We start from the raw sequence: 16,067 nt of genomic DNA, 5'->3' as shown, positions 1-16,067 counted from the left end.
ATCTGTGATGGCTAGGCATACACTATCCCTTTCAAGTTTGTAGTCTTAAATTTACTGTCTTCAAGTCCTGGTTACTTAAATGAGTAACTGATCAGTTAACTATACTGAAATGGAAAAGGTGTCATAAATTGTCTTGTGTGGCTGGTCTTCCTTCAGTCTTTCCATTGGCCTTGAAGGCATATGTTCCGACATGGTTGTTATTCATTGTTACTCCATGTTTCTGACTTGTTTATTGGCCTATATTAGAAACATTATTTTAAAAAATATATTTTTGATTTGTTTCTAGTATCCTGAGCCAGTGGTGCCTGCTCAATTTGATCCTCTTGGCCCATTGCCAACTGGTTGGGGTAAGTCACATCAAAAAATTAGGAGATGATACGTAGTTTTTTTTAATGATTTCTGGTAGTGCTTGCGACTCAGTTGTACTGCAGATGATTTACGTTCATATGAAATGTAAGTTACTGATTAAACTCTGTCATTCTTTAGAAAAGAGAACAGACAGCAATGGCAGAATGTACTTTGTGAATCATATAACACGTACCACTCAATGGGAGGATCCAAGGACAGAGGGGTGAGTAATGTGTGAATGATAAGATAGCTGCATGCTCTGAAGCAAGTGTAGGATGATGGATACCAAAACTTTCAGCAAAGCTCATCTCATTATATACATTCATGACTTGAGAAGTTTGCTATCGATTTTCAGTTTTCTAAAGTTGATTGAAATTATTATTATTTTGTCTTGAAATTTAAAATGAACAGAGCAAAATTGCCCTTGTTCCTTGGGCACAACAGTTAAAGAATTCTGTTGATGAAATTTGGTTCCCATGGAGCTACTTTAAAAAAAATGTGTTTTGATGTTGATTTTGAACACAACAGTTTAGGAATTGATAATTATGCCTCCTTCACCTGAAACCGTGCCAAACTTGCATCTCAGGCCAATCACCTAAGGCTTTGGATCTTGCTACTTTAACCTCATTAGAATATTGCAAATGGCAAGAGTCAACATTTGGTTTGATGGCTGTTAATGTATCTTTGCCTTCTTTAATAGTTTGTTCCCACTCAGACATTTTGTTTATACCATAAGAAACAGGAGCAGAAGTTGGCTATTTGGGCCATCGAGTCCGCTCCACCAATCCATCATAAACTGATCCATTCTCCCACTCAGCCCCATTCCACTGCCATCTCCCTATAATGTTTGATACCCTGGCTATTCAAATACTTGTCAATCTCTGCCTTAAATATACCCAAGAACCTGGCCTCCACAGCCACCCATAGCAGCAAATTACAGATGTTCACCACTCTCTGGGTAAATAAATTCCTTTATCTCTTTTAAGTGGATATCCTTCAATCCTGAAATTGTGCCTTCTGTCCTGGACTCCCCTACCATGGAAAACACCTTTGCCATGTCTTCTCTGTTTATGGGCTGATACTGTCTCCACCTGGGATGTTAACAATTAGGTGTCTTGACATGGTAAAGATGGGGTGTTATCAGCTGCAGGGTACTTTATGTGGAATAATATTATTTGAGGTTTTTTTTGCATATTCTTTGGTAGAAGGAATAAAAAAAGTTGACTATTTTGTAAATGAGGAGAGAATTCAGAAAGCAGAGATCTAAAGGGACTTGGGAGCCCTTGTGCAGGATTCTCTATTGGTTAACTTCCAGGTTGAGTCGGTAGCAAGAAGGTGAATGCAATATTAGCATTCACATCAAGAGGCCCTCGTGCAGGATTCTCTATTGGTTAACTTCCAGATTGAGTCAGTAGCAAGAAGGCGAATGCAACATTAGCATTCACATCGAGAGGTCTAAAATATAAAAGCAAAAATGTAATGTTGAGGCTTTATAAGGTGTTAGTCAGACCACTTTTGGAGTATTGCGAGCAGTTTTGTGCCCCACATCTAAGGAAGGATGGGTTGGGATTGGAGACAGTCCAAAGGAGGTTTGTGAGAATGATCTTAGGAATGAAATGGTTATGTAAAAGGAGCGTTTAATGGCTCTGGGCCTGTACTTGCTGGCATTTCGAATGATGAAGGGGGGATCTCATGAAACACTATCAAGTCTTGAAGGGGCTAGGTAGAGGAGATGATAAGACATTTCAAGTAATGGGAGAGTTTGGGCCCAGAATAATAGGACAGATGACGTTTTTTTCAGTTGGAAGGTTGTGAATTTGTTGCACAGCTGGCTGTGGAGGCTGCCATTGAGTATATTTAAAGCAGTTAATAGGTTCTTGATTACTAAGGGGTCAAAGGTTATGAGGAGAATGGGCTTGAAGGGAAAATACATCAGCCATGATTTGAATGACGAAACAGATTCAATGAGGTGAATAGCCTAATTCTATACTTAAGTCTTGAGGTCTTAGAGTGTGCAAAAAGTTGCAAGTCCCATATTTCCATACACCTTTCTAGCACAGAGGTTTTCGAGAAGAGTAATCTGATAATTTTGTTTTGTGGACTGAAATCAGAGGTATCACATCTATGAAGTTGTAACTTAAGCTGGGGATATTGAATTAACGTACATACAGAACTAAACCATAATGAATTAATATTATATTAAAAAAACTTCTGAGCTTAAGATACAACCTGAAATCCTCATTATATCTGCTATTTGAGCCATATGTGTGTGGTTATTCAAGAGTTGATTAAAACCAAAGCAAGAATTTCAAATGAGAACTTTTTAACCTGTCTTCTTGTACGAGTTCTTGACTAGAGTTACATCTGGTTTTGTGGGGATGGGTGGAATCGCTATGTGTAACTCACGGGCAGTTAAAAAGCAAATCCTTGATGCAGGAAAGGACCACGTCACGTAATGGCTGCCTTTTGATGCTGTTCACAGTGCAAAAGTATCTAGTTCATTACTACTTGCTTGTTCCTGCAGCATTCTCAACGAAAAGCCCTTGCCAGACGGATGGGAGATGCGTTTTACAGTTGATGGTGTCCCTTATTTTGTGGACCATAACAGGAGAACAACAACGTACATTGATCCACGCACTGGAAAGTCAGCACTGTAAGTTGTGAATAGATTTTGTGCGTACTCACTGACAGTGAGGGCCAAGGTAGGATAATCAAGCTAAATCCAATGCAGCTGGTCACTGGATGGTTCTATTTCAGATGGGATCTTCAGCGATCTCATTGGCTGACCATTAATTGAATGCTTAAAGGCTCCATAGTAATATTTAAAAATAAATATTTAAAAATCTAAACCTCTGGCTGATGAGCAGCAGGTATAATCCTAAATAAATGGTCTTTCATTTGCTGATCTACTGCTAATGTAGAAAACCAGACCTATTGGCCACTGAACTCCAGAGGAGTTTTCTGCAAGGTAATTCAGTGTGGTAAATGTTTTTTTAAAATAAAAATAACAATTAAAAAAAAATTGTTTTAAAGACCATCCCCTCCCACTTTAAGCCTTCTTCCTCTTCTTGGACAACTCGTCCTGGCCAGCTGCCTGCTCTGGATCTTTTTATTTCCAATTATCGCCATGGGCACAGACTGGGCGATCCCACATCAGTGACCTGGATCTCCCAGTAGCCAACCATTTCAGTTCTGTGCCCCACTCCCATACTGACACGTTTGTCCATGGCCTCATGCACTGTCAAAACAAGGCCACCTGTAAATTGGAGGAGCAATGCCTAATATTCCATCTGGGCCCTCTCCAACCAGATGGCATTAACATGGACTTCTCTGGATTCTGCTAGCCCACTCCCCATTCTCCCTCTTTTCCCCATCCCTCTGTATCCTTTCCTCCAGATCTCCATCCCGTTCCCTCTCCATTCACAGAGCCATTCCCCTCCCCCTGCTTGCTGGAGTGCCTTCCTCCCTTATCCACCTATTAGGGCTCTGCTACTCCCCACCCACAACATTCAGGCGCCTGCCTCCATTTGCTCATACCTTGATGAAGGTATCTTCACCTTTGCTTTTAAATTATGCTGTTTGACCTGCTGAGTTTCTCCACCATCATCATGTTTTTACTTCAATCATGGTGTCTGCAGACTTGTGTTTTACTCCTGTGGTAAACATTTTGTTTGTTTACACGCTTTCCATAGTGCTGTAAAAGCTCTCTTATCCAGCATACATGAGATAATCATTAATACTACCAGTTAGCCCAAGATCAGTGATGTTGGCTCCGACTGGATACTTGACTTGATGAAGTGCCAGAATACAATGCTTTTACTGTCCGCAGAACCCCACAGAACAAATGTCCTCAAAATGCAGTTGAAAGGAAATGCAAAGTCAAATAAAATACCCCAAAAGAATTAGCAAAGCTCATCTTTAACAGATGTTGCTTGACATGTTGAGTATTTTATAAAGATTTTCTAGCTCTGCAGTGTGATACGGAATGTGAATGGACAGAGTTTTGGCCCATATCAAACCCATTTAGTATTTTTCTGAGAGTAGACCTTGCTCAGAGATGATCATTTTTCCCTTTTCAAAAATGAAAAGATTTTCTATGTATATTAATTTATTTTATTAAGACATACAGCATGCTAACAGGCCATTTTGGCCTACAAGTCCATGACACCCAATTTTCAGCCAGTTGACCTACACCCCTCACTACTGTACATTTTGAATGATGGGAGGAAACCAGAGCCCCTGGGGAAAAAACCCGCACAAACACGGGGAGAACGTACAAACTCCTTACAGACAGCACCTGATTCAAACCCAGGACACTGTCGCAGTAATGGTGTTGCACTGTGCTCTCTTGGTACTGAATCCTTTACTTTCCTTCAGTTCTGAGACTTCACTCTGATTTCTTGCCTTGATTGCAGTTCACAGCTCATGACTTGTCACCTGCCTTTAGCTAATGGAATGAAAAGTGGTAAAGATTCAATTTTGGGCATTTTTTTTTCACACATTCCCTTCACAAAGTATTTTCTAAACCCTTTAATGCCCCTCATCAACTGCTGACAATATAATTAAATGCAATGAATGTCATTCTTTCTCCTCTTGGATGATGTGTTTGCCTGTTGTAGTCTCATAACTAGTATTTGGAGTTGTAGCATTTCTATATTGTGTTAAGTGTTCTTAAATTAGAGTGGCACATATTTGGAAAGAATCCAGCTTTCTATTGTGCAAGTTGGATAGTACACAGAATGAATCTTTTTACTGTATTTCACAACGCGTGACAATAGAGCAATTAATTTCTTATCTAATGTACAGTAAACTTTTTAAAGGTTTGTCCCACTTCTATTCTGGACCTAGTCTGTAACTTTGAGTTGAAATCCTCATGTTGCCCACAATTCTGAGTTTTCTTGTGCAGAACAAAGTCAGTGTCCCTTTCTTTTGTAATTGTATTTAGCACCACTTGCTTTACTCATTTAATTGTAACTTCAAGAATAAGCTTCTCGGGCAAATATGTCACTTCACTTTGCAAAAGATGTACTGAAATATTTTTGCATTGATGTTTCCTTTTAGGCTGGATTGTCGAAATTCTGCAAGTAGCAGTGTTGTTTGTGTGTTCAATTGTGGAATAGCCAGAAGGGACTGGCGGATGGACGTTTACACACAAATAAGCTTCAGTGTACTTCTTTCTTTTGTTTTTCAGATCAAATGGTCCAAATATCGCTTATGTCCGTGATTTCAGATCCAAAGTCTCCTATTTCAGGTTCTGGTGTCAGGTGAAAACAGCTTTTCATTCATTTGAATCTAGAGGCCGAAGAGTTTTTGAGAGACAGCTCCTATATACAGTAGCTTAAAGTAAAAGCACAATGTTAGAGAACATCAGCAGGTCAAACAGTGTACTTTACATAGTAAACATACATCACTAACATTTCAGGTTTGAGCCCTTCAGGGCCTGAACAAACTTTGGAGGGGGATGTGGAGGGCAGGAGGAGGAACACAGACCCACAGATAGGAGATAGATAAGGGAAGGAGGGCACACCAGCAAACGGAGCCAGTCACTCAGCTAGTACAATAGCATATATCCAGCTGAAAGTAGCAGGAATGGTTCATCCAGCTCTTTATCCCATTCTGTTCTGATTTGGAAACCCGACAGAAATTCTAACCATATAATCATGTACGGAGCAGAAACAGGCCATGTTGGCCTTTCGAGTCCGCACCGGTTCACTGATTTTGTGCGCCCTCTTCAGGCATTGGTCCCGGTAGATCTTCATTCAATAACGATGGGCGAATTCAATGCAGGTGGAATCTTAGTGAAATTGAAAGCAAGATTGTTGTCCTGGCACCACACAACCAGATTCTTGATCTCCATCCTGCTTTCTGACTCATGGTCATCAACTTGGATCTCTGAAAATCTTATCGACTAAAACTTACCTTTATAAACATTAAGCAGTCTCAACAGATTGCAGTTACTTGAGGATGGAAGTCCCAAAGTAAATTAAGACTCAAGAACATTACCTTCAAAGTTGGTGCAAAGAGGTGAGATATAATGTGTAATCTTGAGACCCAGCTCACTAATATCATCACCCACCTGCATCAAGGAGGACTCAAATAGACAAATCCTACCTGGATCTAGCGGCAGTATGGGAGAATATTTTGGTTAGAATGAGTGTCTTAGCTAATTTGTAAAATTTGTTTTGTGTTCCAGCAACTGGCAGCATCTCAGCACATTAAAATCACCGTGACCAGGAAAACATTATTTGAGGACTCATTTCAGCAGGTAATTCTCAGTTAAGTTTGAGTGAAGAGTGGGCTGTGGAGAACAAACTAGATCTCAGAAAGTATTTCTGATTCAAGCAGCCCATTACAAAGGTATGCGAGTACCATATTTGTGCTACCTTTCTGGAACACTTGGTAGTTTTAAATACAGGAGGGGGAAGGGGAGGTATTATAAATATTGTTAAAATCAAGATTTTCAATTTGGAAGTAAATGAAGCAATGACTGGAGGTCAAACTTGGTAAGATGAATCCTGATTCTCAAATGCTCTTCTAAGATTGAAATTCAGGATTAAGAAAAGCAAGCTGGTGGAAATGGTCCAAATCAGACAGCATCTGTGGAGAGGGAGAAATAAAGCTAATGTCTCTTGTTGTTGACCTTTCCCCACGTGACCTGCTGAATGTCGCCAGCATTTTATTTCAAATCATCTGCACGAAGATTTTGGATTTAGTTCAGAATGTTTTTCTTTCCAACACTTGTTCTTGACAAGAAAGGAGGTCATTGCCAAAGCCATCCATTGAGACCAATGGCAGAAGAGCTTCTGTGGTTTAAGAAGGCCAAGCTCACCATTTATGCATGGTGCGCAATCCCGAGTTATTCATTTTAAAAGTTGATAGCTTTATAGACAACACTATTAAACTCCCTTATCTGATTTCCATGAAAAAAAATTCATAATATTCTAAGGATAACTTGCTTTGTTTCAGATTATGAGCTTTAACCCTCAAGATCTCCGAAGGAGACTGTGGATCATTTTTCCAGGAGAGGAAGGCTTGGACTATGGAGGTGTGGCAAGGCAAGTGTCTACAATGTGGGAGCTAGCTGTATCAAGGTGACAGTCGTGGTGCTCTTGAGCAGGAAGTATTTCCCAGCTCTACCACTGGTGAATTTTGCAGGGTAGGAAGAAGTCAGTCGGTCTTTGATGTGTTTGTAATAGAAGAGGGCAATTATTCCTGCATACCTGCAGATAGTTCCCCTTCACCTGTCTACCTAATCTGCTCCAGGAAGTTTCTGTTCAATCTTCTTTTGCCACCCTCACTTCCAAAACAATCCAGATCATCATAACTCACTGACTTTTTTTCTTTTTATCTTTCATCTTCTGTTCATCTCTCAATTATATTTTAAAAGAAACCCCTCTTTGGCTACCTAATTTTCTTCACAGCAAAATGTTTCTCTGCGCTCTGTCAAAATCACTCATAATTTTGAGTGTCAGCATCAATTATCCAAAATTCTTTGTCTGAGGCCTCATATTCTTTATATCCTTTAGTAAATCACTGGCCGGAATGCCCCAAGTAAGCATGAAAATATATTATATTGCCAGATTCATTGATAATTGTGTAATCAGTAATTGGACTAGATAAGTTGTAGCTTCAGTGTCTAGTTTGTTCTTTGTTCGCAGCTCCTTCCAAGAAATCTGCTTGTCTTCCCACGTTTGCTGTTTAGCAAGCTATGTTGGATACATGGTGTTGTACAGAAATTGGTATTGAGGTAGCTAAATACCTATCAACTTTTGCTGTTCATTTTTGCACAGATGCAATAGTTTTGCTGGATATCATAATATGAAGCCCCGTCTCAGAATGATGTTCCCATTTTTTAAGTAAAAGTGGAAGATTAGTGAGGCATGAAGAGAACTTTGTACCAAAAATTGGGCACAATTTTTTTTAAATGCAATGTGCTTATAGATAACAGACACCAGTTCAAGATGAAGCATTCTGCCACATTGTTATCTTAAGTTAGGATAACAATGTTCAATTTCCATTATTGCTTGGGGGAACTTGCTGAGTGTTTGCTGATTATATAGTTGTCCCTTTAAAGAACTTCAGAAGGAATCTATCTTGATCATACATGAATTCTACTAGTCCACCACATCTGATGTACAGTGATTGTAAAAAAAAACCAAGGCAGTTTGTGCATTGAGAATTATTGACAGTGTATCTAATATTCATTTTGTTTTAAAATAGAGAATGGTTCTTTCTACTATCCCATGAAGTTTTGAACCCCATGTATTGCCTCTTTGAGTATGCTGGGAAGGAAAGTTATTGCTTGCAAATAAACCCAGCATCTTACATCAACCCAGATCATCTGAAGTACTTCCGGTTCATAGGTCGTTTCATTGCCATGGTAGGTTCTAGGAGTTACTCAAACCCAAATGCTTCTGCTTTTTATTCTAATCTTTTGTTTATTGGACTAAAACTGTTGTCTATTTAGCTAGAAAGTGTCTTGTTATTTTTATGTGTGAGAACATGACACATGAAAAAGTAATAATTTTACTTTAAGATGTAAAAGCTTCAGAAAGGAGGCTGGGAAGATATTTACCAAAATGTTTCTGGGGATGCACAGAATAAAGCTGAGTTATTCTCCTTAGAACAATGGAAATTGCAAAGGGATCTGACAATCTTAAGGGGAGGACCAATTGAAGAGAAACTTCCCATCAGCAGAGACACTAAGAACTAGGGAACCAAGAATGAATTGGAAAAAGGGACCAAAAGCAATATGAGGGAGATTTTATTTTATTTAAAGCCAGCAAGTAGATCCTGAAATGTTCTATCAATGACGGCCAGGTTAAATGCAGTATTCAATAGAGAACTGATGAGTATCTGGAAGGAAAGTGTTTGCTTAGCAAAGGTCGAGGGCAAGGGATGGAGACTAGCCAGAATGTTGTTACGTGGAGCTCATACTGACTCAATATTTAGAATGGTCTCTTTATCAGTTGGAAGTCTTGAGCACCATAGGCTGCAGCAGAATGGGAGGATATTAAATAAAGTGCAACCTCGATAGAACTCGCATTGTAATCTTTCAGTTTTAGTTGTTTTATAGGTATTACCATTTCCCCCCAGGACAGGTCTTGGAACCATCGCCATCTTGATCATCTTGATTAATTAACATTTGGTCCATAATTTTCCATGCATTAGTGATCCAGATAACAAAAAAAACCTGCTTCCTCTACCTACTCAGCTACCCTTTGGGTGAAAATAACTTTCCTTGATTCCCCATGGCCTGATCAGCCAGTATTTTATTGAATGGCGATGTGGACTTAATGAGCCAGATAGCCAGCTCCTGCTCCTTTACCTCTTAACCCCTGCACCTCTTCTCTGCTTAAGGGAGTAACCAATTCTATTTCACGGTAATATGGAAGGCAAAATTTGTACTCATTAGATTCTCTGCCTTTATTAACTTCATTGGACTGCATTGTGGAAATTAAATGTATGGGCAGAGTTATGCCAAATGTATTTTAATACAGTATTAAGCAATTATGAAGTTGTTTGTTTGTGATACCAGTACCTGTTGAATCTATACCTCAATCTGGGATCAATCAGTGAAGATGAGAGGAAAAAAAATAGATTCGTCCAACTGGAAGCTCAATACTTTATGAGCAAATGTGTTGTGTCGGCACATTTTAAGAGACTGGCAACCATATAGATGAAGCACTGTTACAGACTTAAGAATTTGTTAAGGAGAAATAGTGTCAAAAGAGCCAAGGTGATAGCCGAAATAGTTCTTTTAAGAATGTGCCCAGAAAATGTCCAGCAAATAACAGACCAGTTAATTTAGTGATTTTTTAAAAAACATACTGGAATTACCACTAAATGGTAAATATACAAATAAAAATCACAGATCTAAAAATGTTATAAATGTTTATAATGAATACCCAGTGTGGAAATTTTTGCTTGACCAAACTTTGAAATATTTGAGGTGATAAAGAGTAGACAAAAATAATGAAGTGTTTCTTCAAGTCCTTAATCAATGTTCTACTTATAAAGAACAAACAATGCAGAGTTAGTATTAGTCGCAGAATGCACAACTAGTTGTCTTCCAGACAGAAAGTAAAGATGTTCAAAATTGGTAACTGTCCAGATCCTGTCTTGGTGATGTTGACTCTGGGGAACAAAAACGCAAATATGTAAGTTTGCAGCTGACCATGATAATGAAAAGATGGTAGACAGGCAACTTTGACCAAGTTATGGTGTGTGCATAGACTGCCTGCATGTGCAAATGAATATCAACACAAGCATATGGTGTTACATTCTAGTGAGAAAAATAAGAATCAAATCACTGAAAGTTAGGAGTAGTAGAGCAAAGGGGTAGGAGACTATAAATAGTGAAACAATTTAAGAAAATATTTTAATAAAACAAATTAACCACCAGAACTTACTTCTAGATAAATGTAATTACAAAATTATTTGTCAAGGCTATATAGAACCTTGGACAAAATGTTGCAGCTACAACAGACCTTAGTTGGAGCCCATGCGGAATATTGTGTTCAGTTCTAGTCACCTCACTAATGGAAGGATGTGGATGCTAGAGAGGATGCAAAGGAGGAATTCACGGATGCTGCCTGGGATGGCGAGCATACTTTCAGGAGAATCTGAGTGAAATTTGTCTGTGTGGATAGCCAGAGGCATTTTCCCAGGGCTGAAATGGCTGACACGAGGGGGCTTGAGGTGCTTTAAGGTGCTTGAGACAAAGTAGGGGGTGGAGGTAAAAAGCTGTTTTTTCCACACACAGAAAGGTGGGTGGATGAATGCTGACAATGGTGGGTGGAAGCAGGTACAATAGGATCTTTTAATACCTATTTGGATAGGTACATGAAGCACCCAAAAACTCTCAGGGTAGCATGTGATATATATCTACTCTGACAATAAATCTGAACTGTGAGCTTGATCTGAAAAAAATGGAGGGTTATGCAACAGGGAAATTCTAAGCTGTTGTTGGAGTCAGTTATTAAGTTGATACAATACTGTGGGCCAAAGGGTCTGTACTGTTGATTTCTACATTCAATGAATATATAAATAGAATTCTGAACACTATATTACACATAGGCTATTCATAGGATATACATCAGGAAATATAATGTACGGCTATACTCTGAGAAGAAGAAGAATTATGCTGGGAATTTTTTTCTCTCTTAGTTAAGGTAGCTTTATTGTTTGTAAAAAGTTATGAAAGATTTTGATTGTGAGATGACGTCTGTGGAAGAGCAGAGCCAAATTAATTGTTTTAGTTTTGTATATTAGAGCATAGAACACAGAATATTACAGCACAGTACATGCCCTTTGGCCCACGATGTTGTGTCAACCTATATATGATTACCCCCAAAAAAACTATACGCTACCTACCTCATAACCCTCTATTTTCTTTCATCCATGAGCCTGTCTAAGAGTTTCTTAAGCACCCCATGTATCCCAGCCTCCACCACCACCTCTGGCAGTGCATTCCAGGAATCCACAACTTTCTATTTAAAAAAAAATCCATGATGTCTCCCCTAAACTTTCCTCCCTTCACTTTGTTCAGATGTCCTCTGGTGTTTGCTACTCCTGTCGCTGGGAAAAGGCGGTGGCTGCCTCTCATAATCGTGTAGAACTGAACACAATATTTTAAGCTTGGTCTCACCAGAGATTCATAGATCTGCAGCATTACCTCACGACTCCCGAACTCAATCCCCGACTAATGAAGCCCACCCAGCATCCCATAGGCCGCCTTAACTATCCTATCAACCTGCATCTATTTTTTTTTATAATTTACTGGTGTAGTTTCCTATGTTTTCAATTTTATTTTTCAGATTTGTAAATGATTTCAGAGCAGTAAACTATGCAAATGATGTTGTCTGTTGGTTTCAATTGTAATTATACCTGTCATGTCCTTCAGTTGCACACATAATTGAACTTCCATTATCTACTTTGGTCTATGGTCAAATATGATATACCCTTTACTCATCAAATCATACTAAATGATCTTCAAAAGTTAAAATGTGTACAATGTTGTAGATTTATTTTTGAGCAAGACAAAAATTGAGTAATTGGTACAGTTGTAGTCAGGCACTTGCACATCATTTTCCTGGTCATTTTGGTGCTAAGCACATTGCAGGTTTGCACCGGTCAGGATAAGCAAGCTCTTGGTTCTTGCTGGAATAAACAGTTCTTGCTTTGATTTGTCATCTTTTGAATATTAACTGTTGCCAAGTCAACACATATTGTAAGTTCCCCTAGGGCTTGACCGTGCTGATTAATGTTCCTGCATGTTTTTGCGTTGGCAAAGTGCCTAATTCCTGTCCAATTATTTCTGGGAATTGATTCTAAGTTTTGTTTCTGTGCTTTTTTATGGCAGGCATTGTTTCATGGGAAGTTCATTGACACTGGATTCTCACTGCCATTTTACAAAAGGATGTTGAACAAACCAATAGTAACCAAAGACTTGGAATCTATTGATCCAGAATTTTACAACTCCCTCATTTGGATAAGGTTTGTGCTTTATATTTCAATGGTGTTGACTGGCTGCTTTGGTTATGTCTATCTAGCCAACTAAACATACCTTAACAATGTAGTGCAGGTCAAATATCCCTTATCCAAAGACCCAAAAACTGAATTTTTTTTTTATCATCGACATAACGTCACAAGTGGGGGGTGGGGGGGGGGGGGGGGGAGATTCAACACCTGACTTAAAAAAGAAATGGAGCCCAAGACTTTATGCTTCTGAGACTTCAGCATCGGCTTCAGCCAGAGTCAACAACGGTGACTCCATGCTCAACACTGGCTGTGGTTCTGTCCTCATCAAAGAAGTCATCTTGGGCTCCTGGGCCGGAACATGGACTGTATTTGGGGTCCAGCACCGGTGGTGGGGAGGTGTCGGGGACTGGTGGTGGTGGTCTTCTTTTGTAAGCAGAGATCAATTTTTTTTTTGGTAAATACTAAACATTATTTCATGTGAATTTTCCACATGTGGCATCATGTTGGCTCTCAAAAAGCCTGCATTTGTTTGTGTTGCTGTTTAACAGCTGATACAGGTATTCTACTGATGTGGTGGTTAGTTCCATTGTTCCAAAATCCAAAAAACCTCTGGTCCAATGCATTTTGGATAAGGGATACTTGACCTGTACAGTTATTGAGGCAGAAAAGATCATGATAATTGGGCACAATTACTGTGCACAGAACATTATCCTTTCCCTATTTGAATAAATAACTGCATAAATTTTGCCAACCTCAATATTTCAGATGTGAGGAAGCTCTAGTTTTCTTTTTCTCAGACACTGACCCATAAGTTATCCAAGGACTAACACTGACGAGGTATTAGATTTTACTTGTGGACTCCAAAAGGCAATGTCAATAAGATGTTTGCTTATTGAAAAACCTTTTGGTTTGAAGCTTCAGTCTAAAAATATAATGAAACATTTCTCAATGTGTTGCATGTCCATGACGAGTATCTGTGGAAGGAAGAGCCACTGCCCTGAAACATCGACTGATTCCTCTTTCCATAGATGCTGGGTCCTTTTAGCATTTCTGTTTTTTTAGTACTTGACTGCTGACAATTGAGCAGCTTTTTAAACCAACAGATAAAGCTTATGGTCATTAACTTTTTTATCATGGAAATGAAAGGGAATCTGTGCACAATGTTTGCTCATTCTCGTTCATTTTCCACAGAAGCATAAAGTCAGGAATTGCTCAACATATAAGACACCATCTAGGAATAATTTAAATTAAAAAAATTTAGACATGGAGCACAGTAACAGGCCCTTCTGTGCCGCCAATTTAACCTACCCCATACATTTTTGAATGGTGGGAGGAAACCCACACAGGGACAGGGAGAGCGTACAAGCTCCTTCGAGCCGGATTCAAACCTGGGTTGTTGCATGAACCGACACACCCTGAACGAAGAAAAGAAATTCAGAATTAAAATGTGGGTGGGTGAGCTTGCATCAACTGATTTAATTTCGCCATTGCTTTTTTTCCTGCTGTGTGGATGCTTATTTACTTGCTGTTTTACCAGCATTTTCTGTTTCTGGTCTCCATCTTCAGTGCTTTAGCTCACTAATTAACTACTTGTTGTATATAGTAATCAACTAGCTTTAACTTGGCTGCAGACAAATAGCAGAGTAAATGATTTGATCAACAAAACGGCAGATGCAGAAATCTGAAATGAGGATGGGAACTGCTCAGCAGGTCAGCCAGTGACCATGGAGCATGATGGAGAAATCTGAAATGTTATGAGCTGTTTCTCTGTTGCGGATGTTGGCGGACCGTTGAGTTCTTCTGACATTTTCTACTTTAATTGCAGTAGAATTGAATAGTCCTGGCAGAATAACAGAAAGTTTACATTGTAAATCCCTAATTTTCACAAAGTTTCTATCCAGGTATTTTCTCATCCCTCATCTGATGAAAATATTTTCCCCCTCAGAACTAAGATGAGCAGTGTTGACCTTTTTCCAGTTCAGCCATTCTCAACTTTTTAATGACTCCCTAAGGGCTCTGCTCAAAGTTTATAGACTCCCATCCCTTAGAAGCAGTCAAGTGTAGATAGTTTCTTCCATACTTTTACCGACTACATAAAAAAACCATTTAAAAACATTTAGGTTATGTGAGGTGAAAAGAAAACAAGGATTTTACTTAAATGTGGTGCTGCCCCCCGGGGGCGGGGGGCGGGTCTGCAGGGCCCCTCGAAGAGAATGGCTGCTATAGATGACTTGCTATGTTTGACTGGTTCACTTTGTGCTGTTCATATTGAAATTGGACTGGGCATGCATTTAGTTTTGAAATGATTTATAGAGGAAACAATGCTTTGTTTCTAGGGAGAATAACCTCGAAGAATGTGGTCTGGAAATGTATTTCTCAGTTGACAAAGAAATTTTGGGTGAAATACAAACTCATGAACTGAAACCTGATGGCAATAATATACTGGTGACTGAGGAAAACAAAGAGGAATACATTGGGTAAGGAGATGGGGAAGAATACCATTTCGTGTACCAGCTATGATTGTGCATTTAATATCCTAAGTAATTTTATCATGTTACGCTCCATGGAGCAATTTAACATTGTAGGTTAAATGGATGATGTCCTTGTGCTCACTGAGTTGTATATTTGCTGGTCATTAAAACGAGATGTTTCAACTACATAGGCTTGTAGCTGAGTGGAGACTATCACGAGGCGTTGAAGAGCAGACACAGGCGTTCTTGGAGGGCTTTAATGAGGTCCTTCCTTTACACTATCTTCAGTCATTCGATGCCAAAGAATTGGAGGTATTATAATTTGTGAAGTGTTTTTAGTTTAATTTGCATGCTTCCTGAATGATGCCGTTTAATTGCATAGTTGCGATGTACCGCTTAATTAATTCCATAATTTTCCCCCTTCTGGGTTTGGAGTGGAGCACTTTGTTAAAACTTCAAATAAATGAGGGTATTCGGCTGGCAATGTACTATATAGGCAATGTCATTTTCATTCCACTGCACATGTTAAGAACACGTGTTACCTTTTGTTAAGAAGCCAACTCATTGTTGTTGTTTTCCAACATTTTAACACATTGAGCATCTTTTTCAAGCAAAGAATTAAATCTATATTCAAAAATTATCTCTACTTGTTTGGACCAACACTCTGATCCAGATATATCTGGACTTTGTTTCTGAATTTTGAGTTTGATGCCAGTTTAGACACAGCTTTGTTTGGGGTGATAAAAGGTTTACGTTGACATTGAG

The 16,067-nt window shown here is 39.0% G+C and overlaps 1 protein-coding gene across 7 annotated transcripts in view; it reads left to right on the top strand.

Moving 5' to 3' along the window:
- LOC138735828 (E3 ubiquitin-protein ligase Itchy-like) overlaps positions 1 to 16,067 on the top strand; it is a 110,090-nt gene that overhangs the window by 71,619 nt on the left and 22,404 nt on the right. For all 7 annotated transcript variants that reach the window (XR_011339957.1, XM_069884312.1, XM_069884314.1 and 4 more), the window contains 10 exons: positions 287 to 347; positions 487 to 571; positions 2,873 to 3,001; positions 5,540 to 5,612; positions 6,542 to 6,613; positions 7,315 to 7,403; positions 8,569 to 8,728; positions 12,713 to 12,846; positions 15,168 to 15,308; positions 15,494 to 15,614. Coding sequence is in view for 6 of the 7 variants with exons in the window: in XM_069884312.1 (XP_069740413.1) it covers positions 287 to 347; positions 487 to 571; positions 2,873 to 3,001; positions 5,540 to 5,612; positions 6,542 to 6,613; positions 7,315 to 7,403; positions 8,569 to 8,728; positions 12,713 to 12,846; positions 15,168 to 15,308; positions 15,494 to 15,614 (1,065 nt within the window). In the remaining variant the exon portion in view is untranslated. The remainder of the gene's footprint in view (positions 1 to 286; positions 348 to 486; positions 572 to 2,872; positions 3,002 to 5,539; positions 5,613 to 6,541; positions 6,614 to 7,314; positions 7,404 to 8,568; positions 8,729 to 12,712; positions 12,847 to 15,167; positions 15,309 to 15,493; positions 15,615 to 16,067) is intronic.

The sequence above is a fragment of the Narcine bancroftii genome, chromosome 6, assembly GCF_036971445.1.
Source record: "Narcine bancroftii isolate sNarBan1 chromosome 6, sNarBan1.hap1, whole genome shotgun sequence".
Taxonomy (NCBI): domain Eukaryota; kingdom Metazoa; phylum Chordata; class Chondrichthyes; order Torpediniformes; family Narcinidae; genus Narcine; species Narcine bancroftii.
This window is presented reverse-complemented; position numbering and strand designations above follow the sequence as displayed.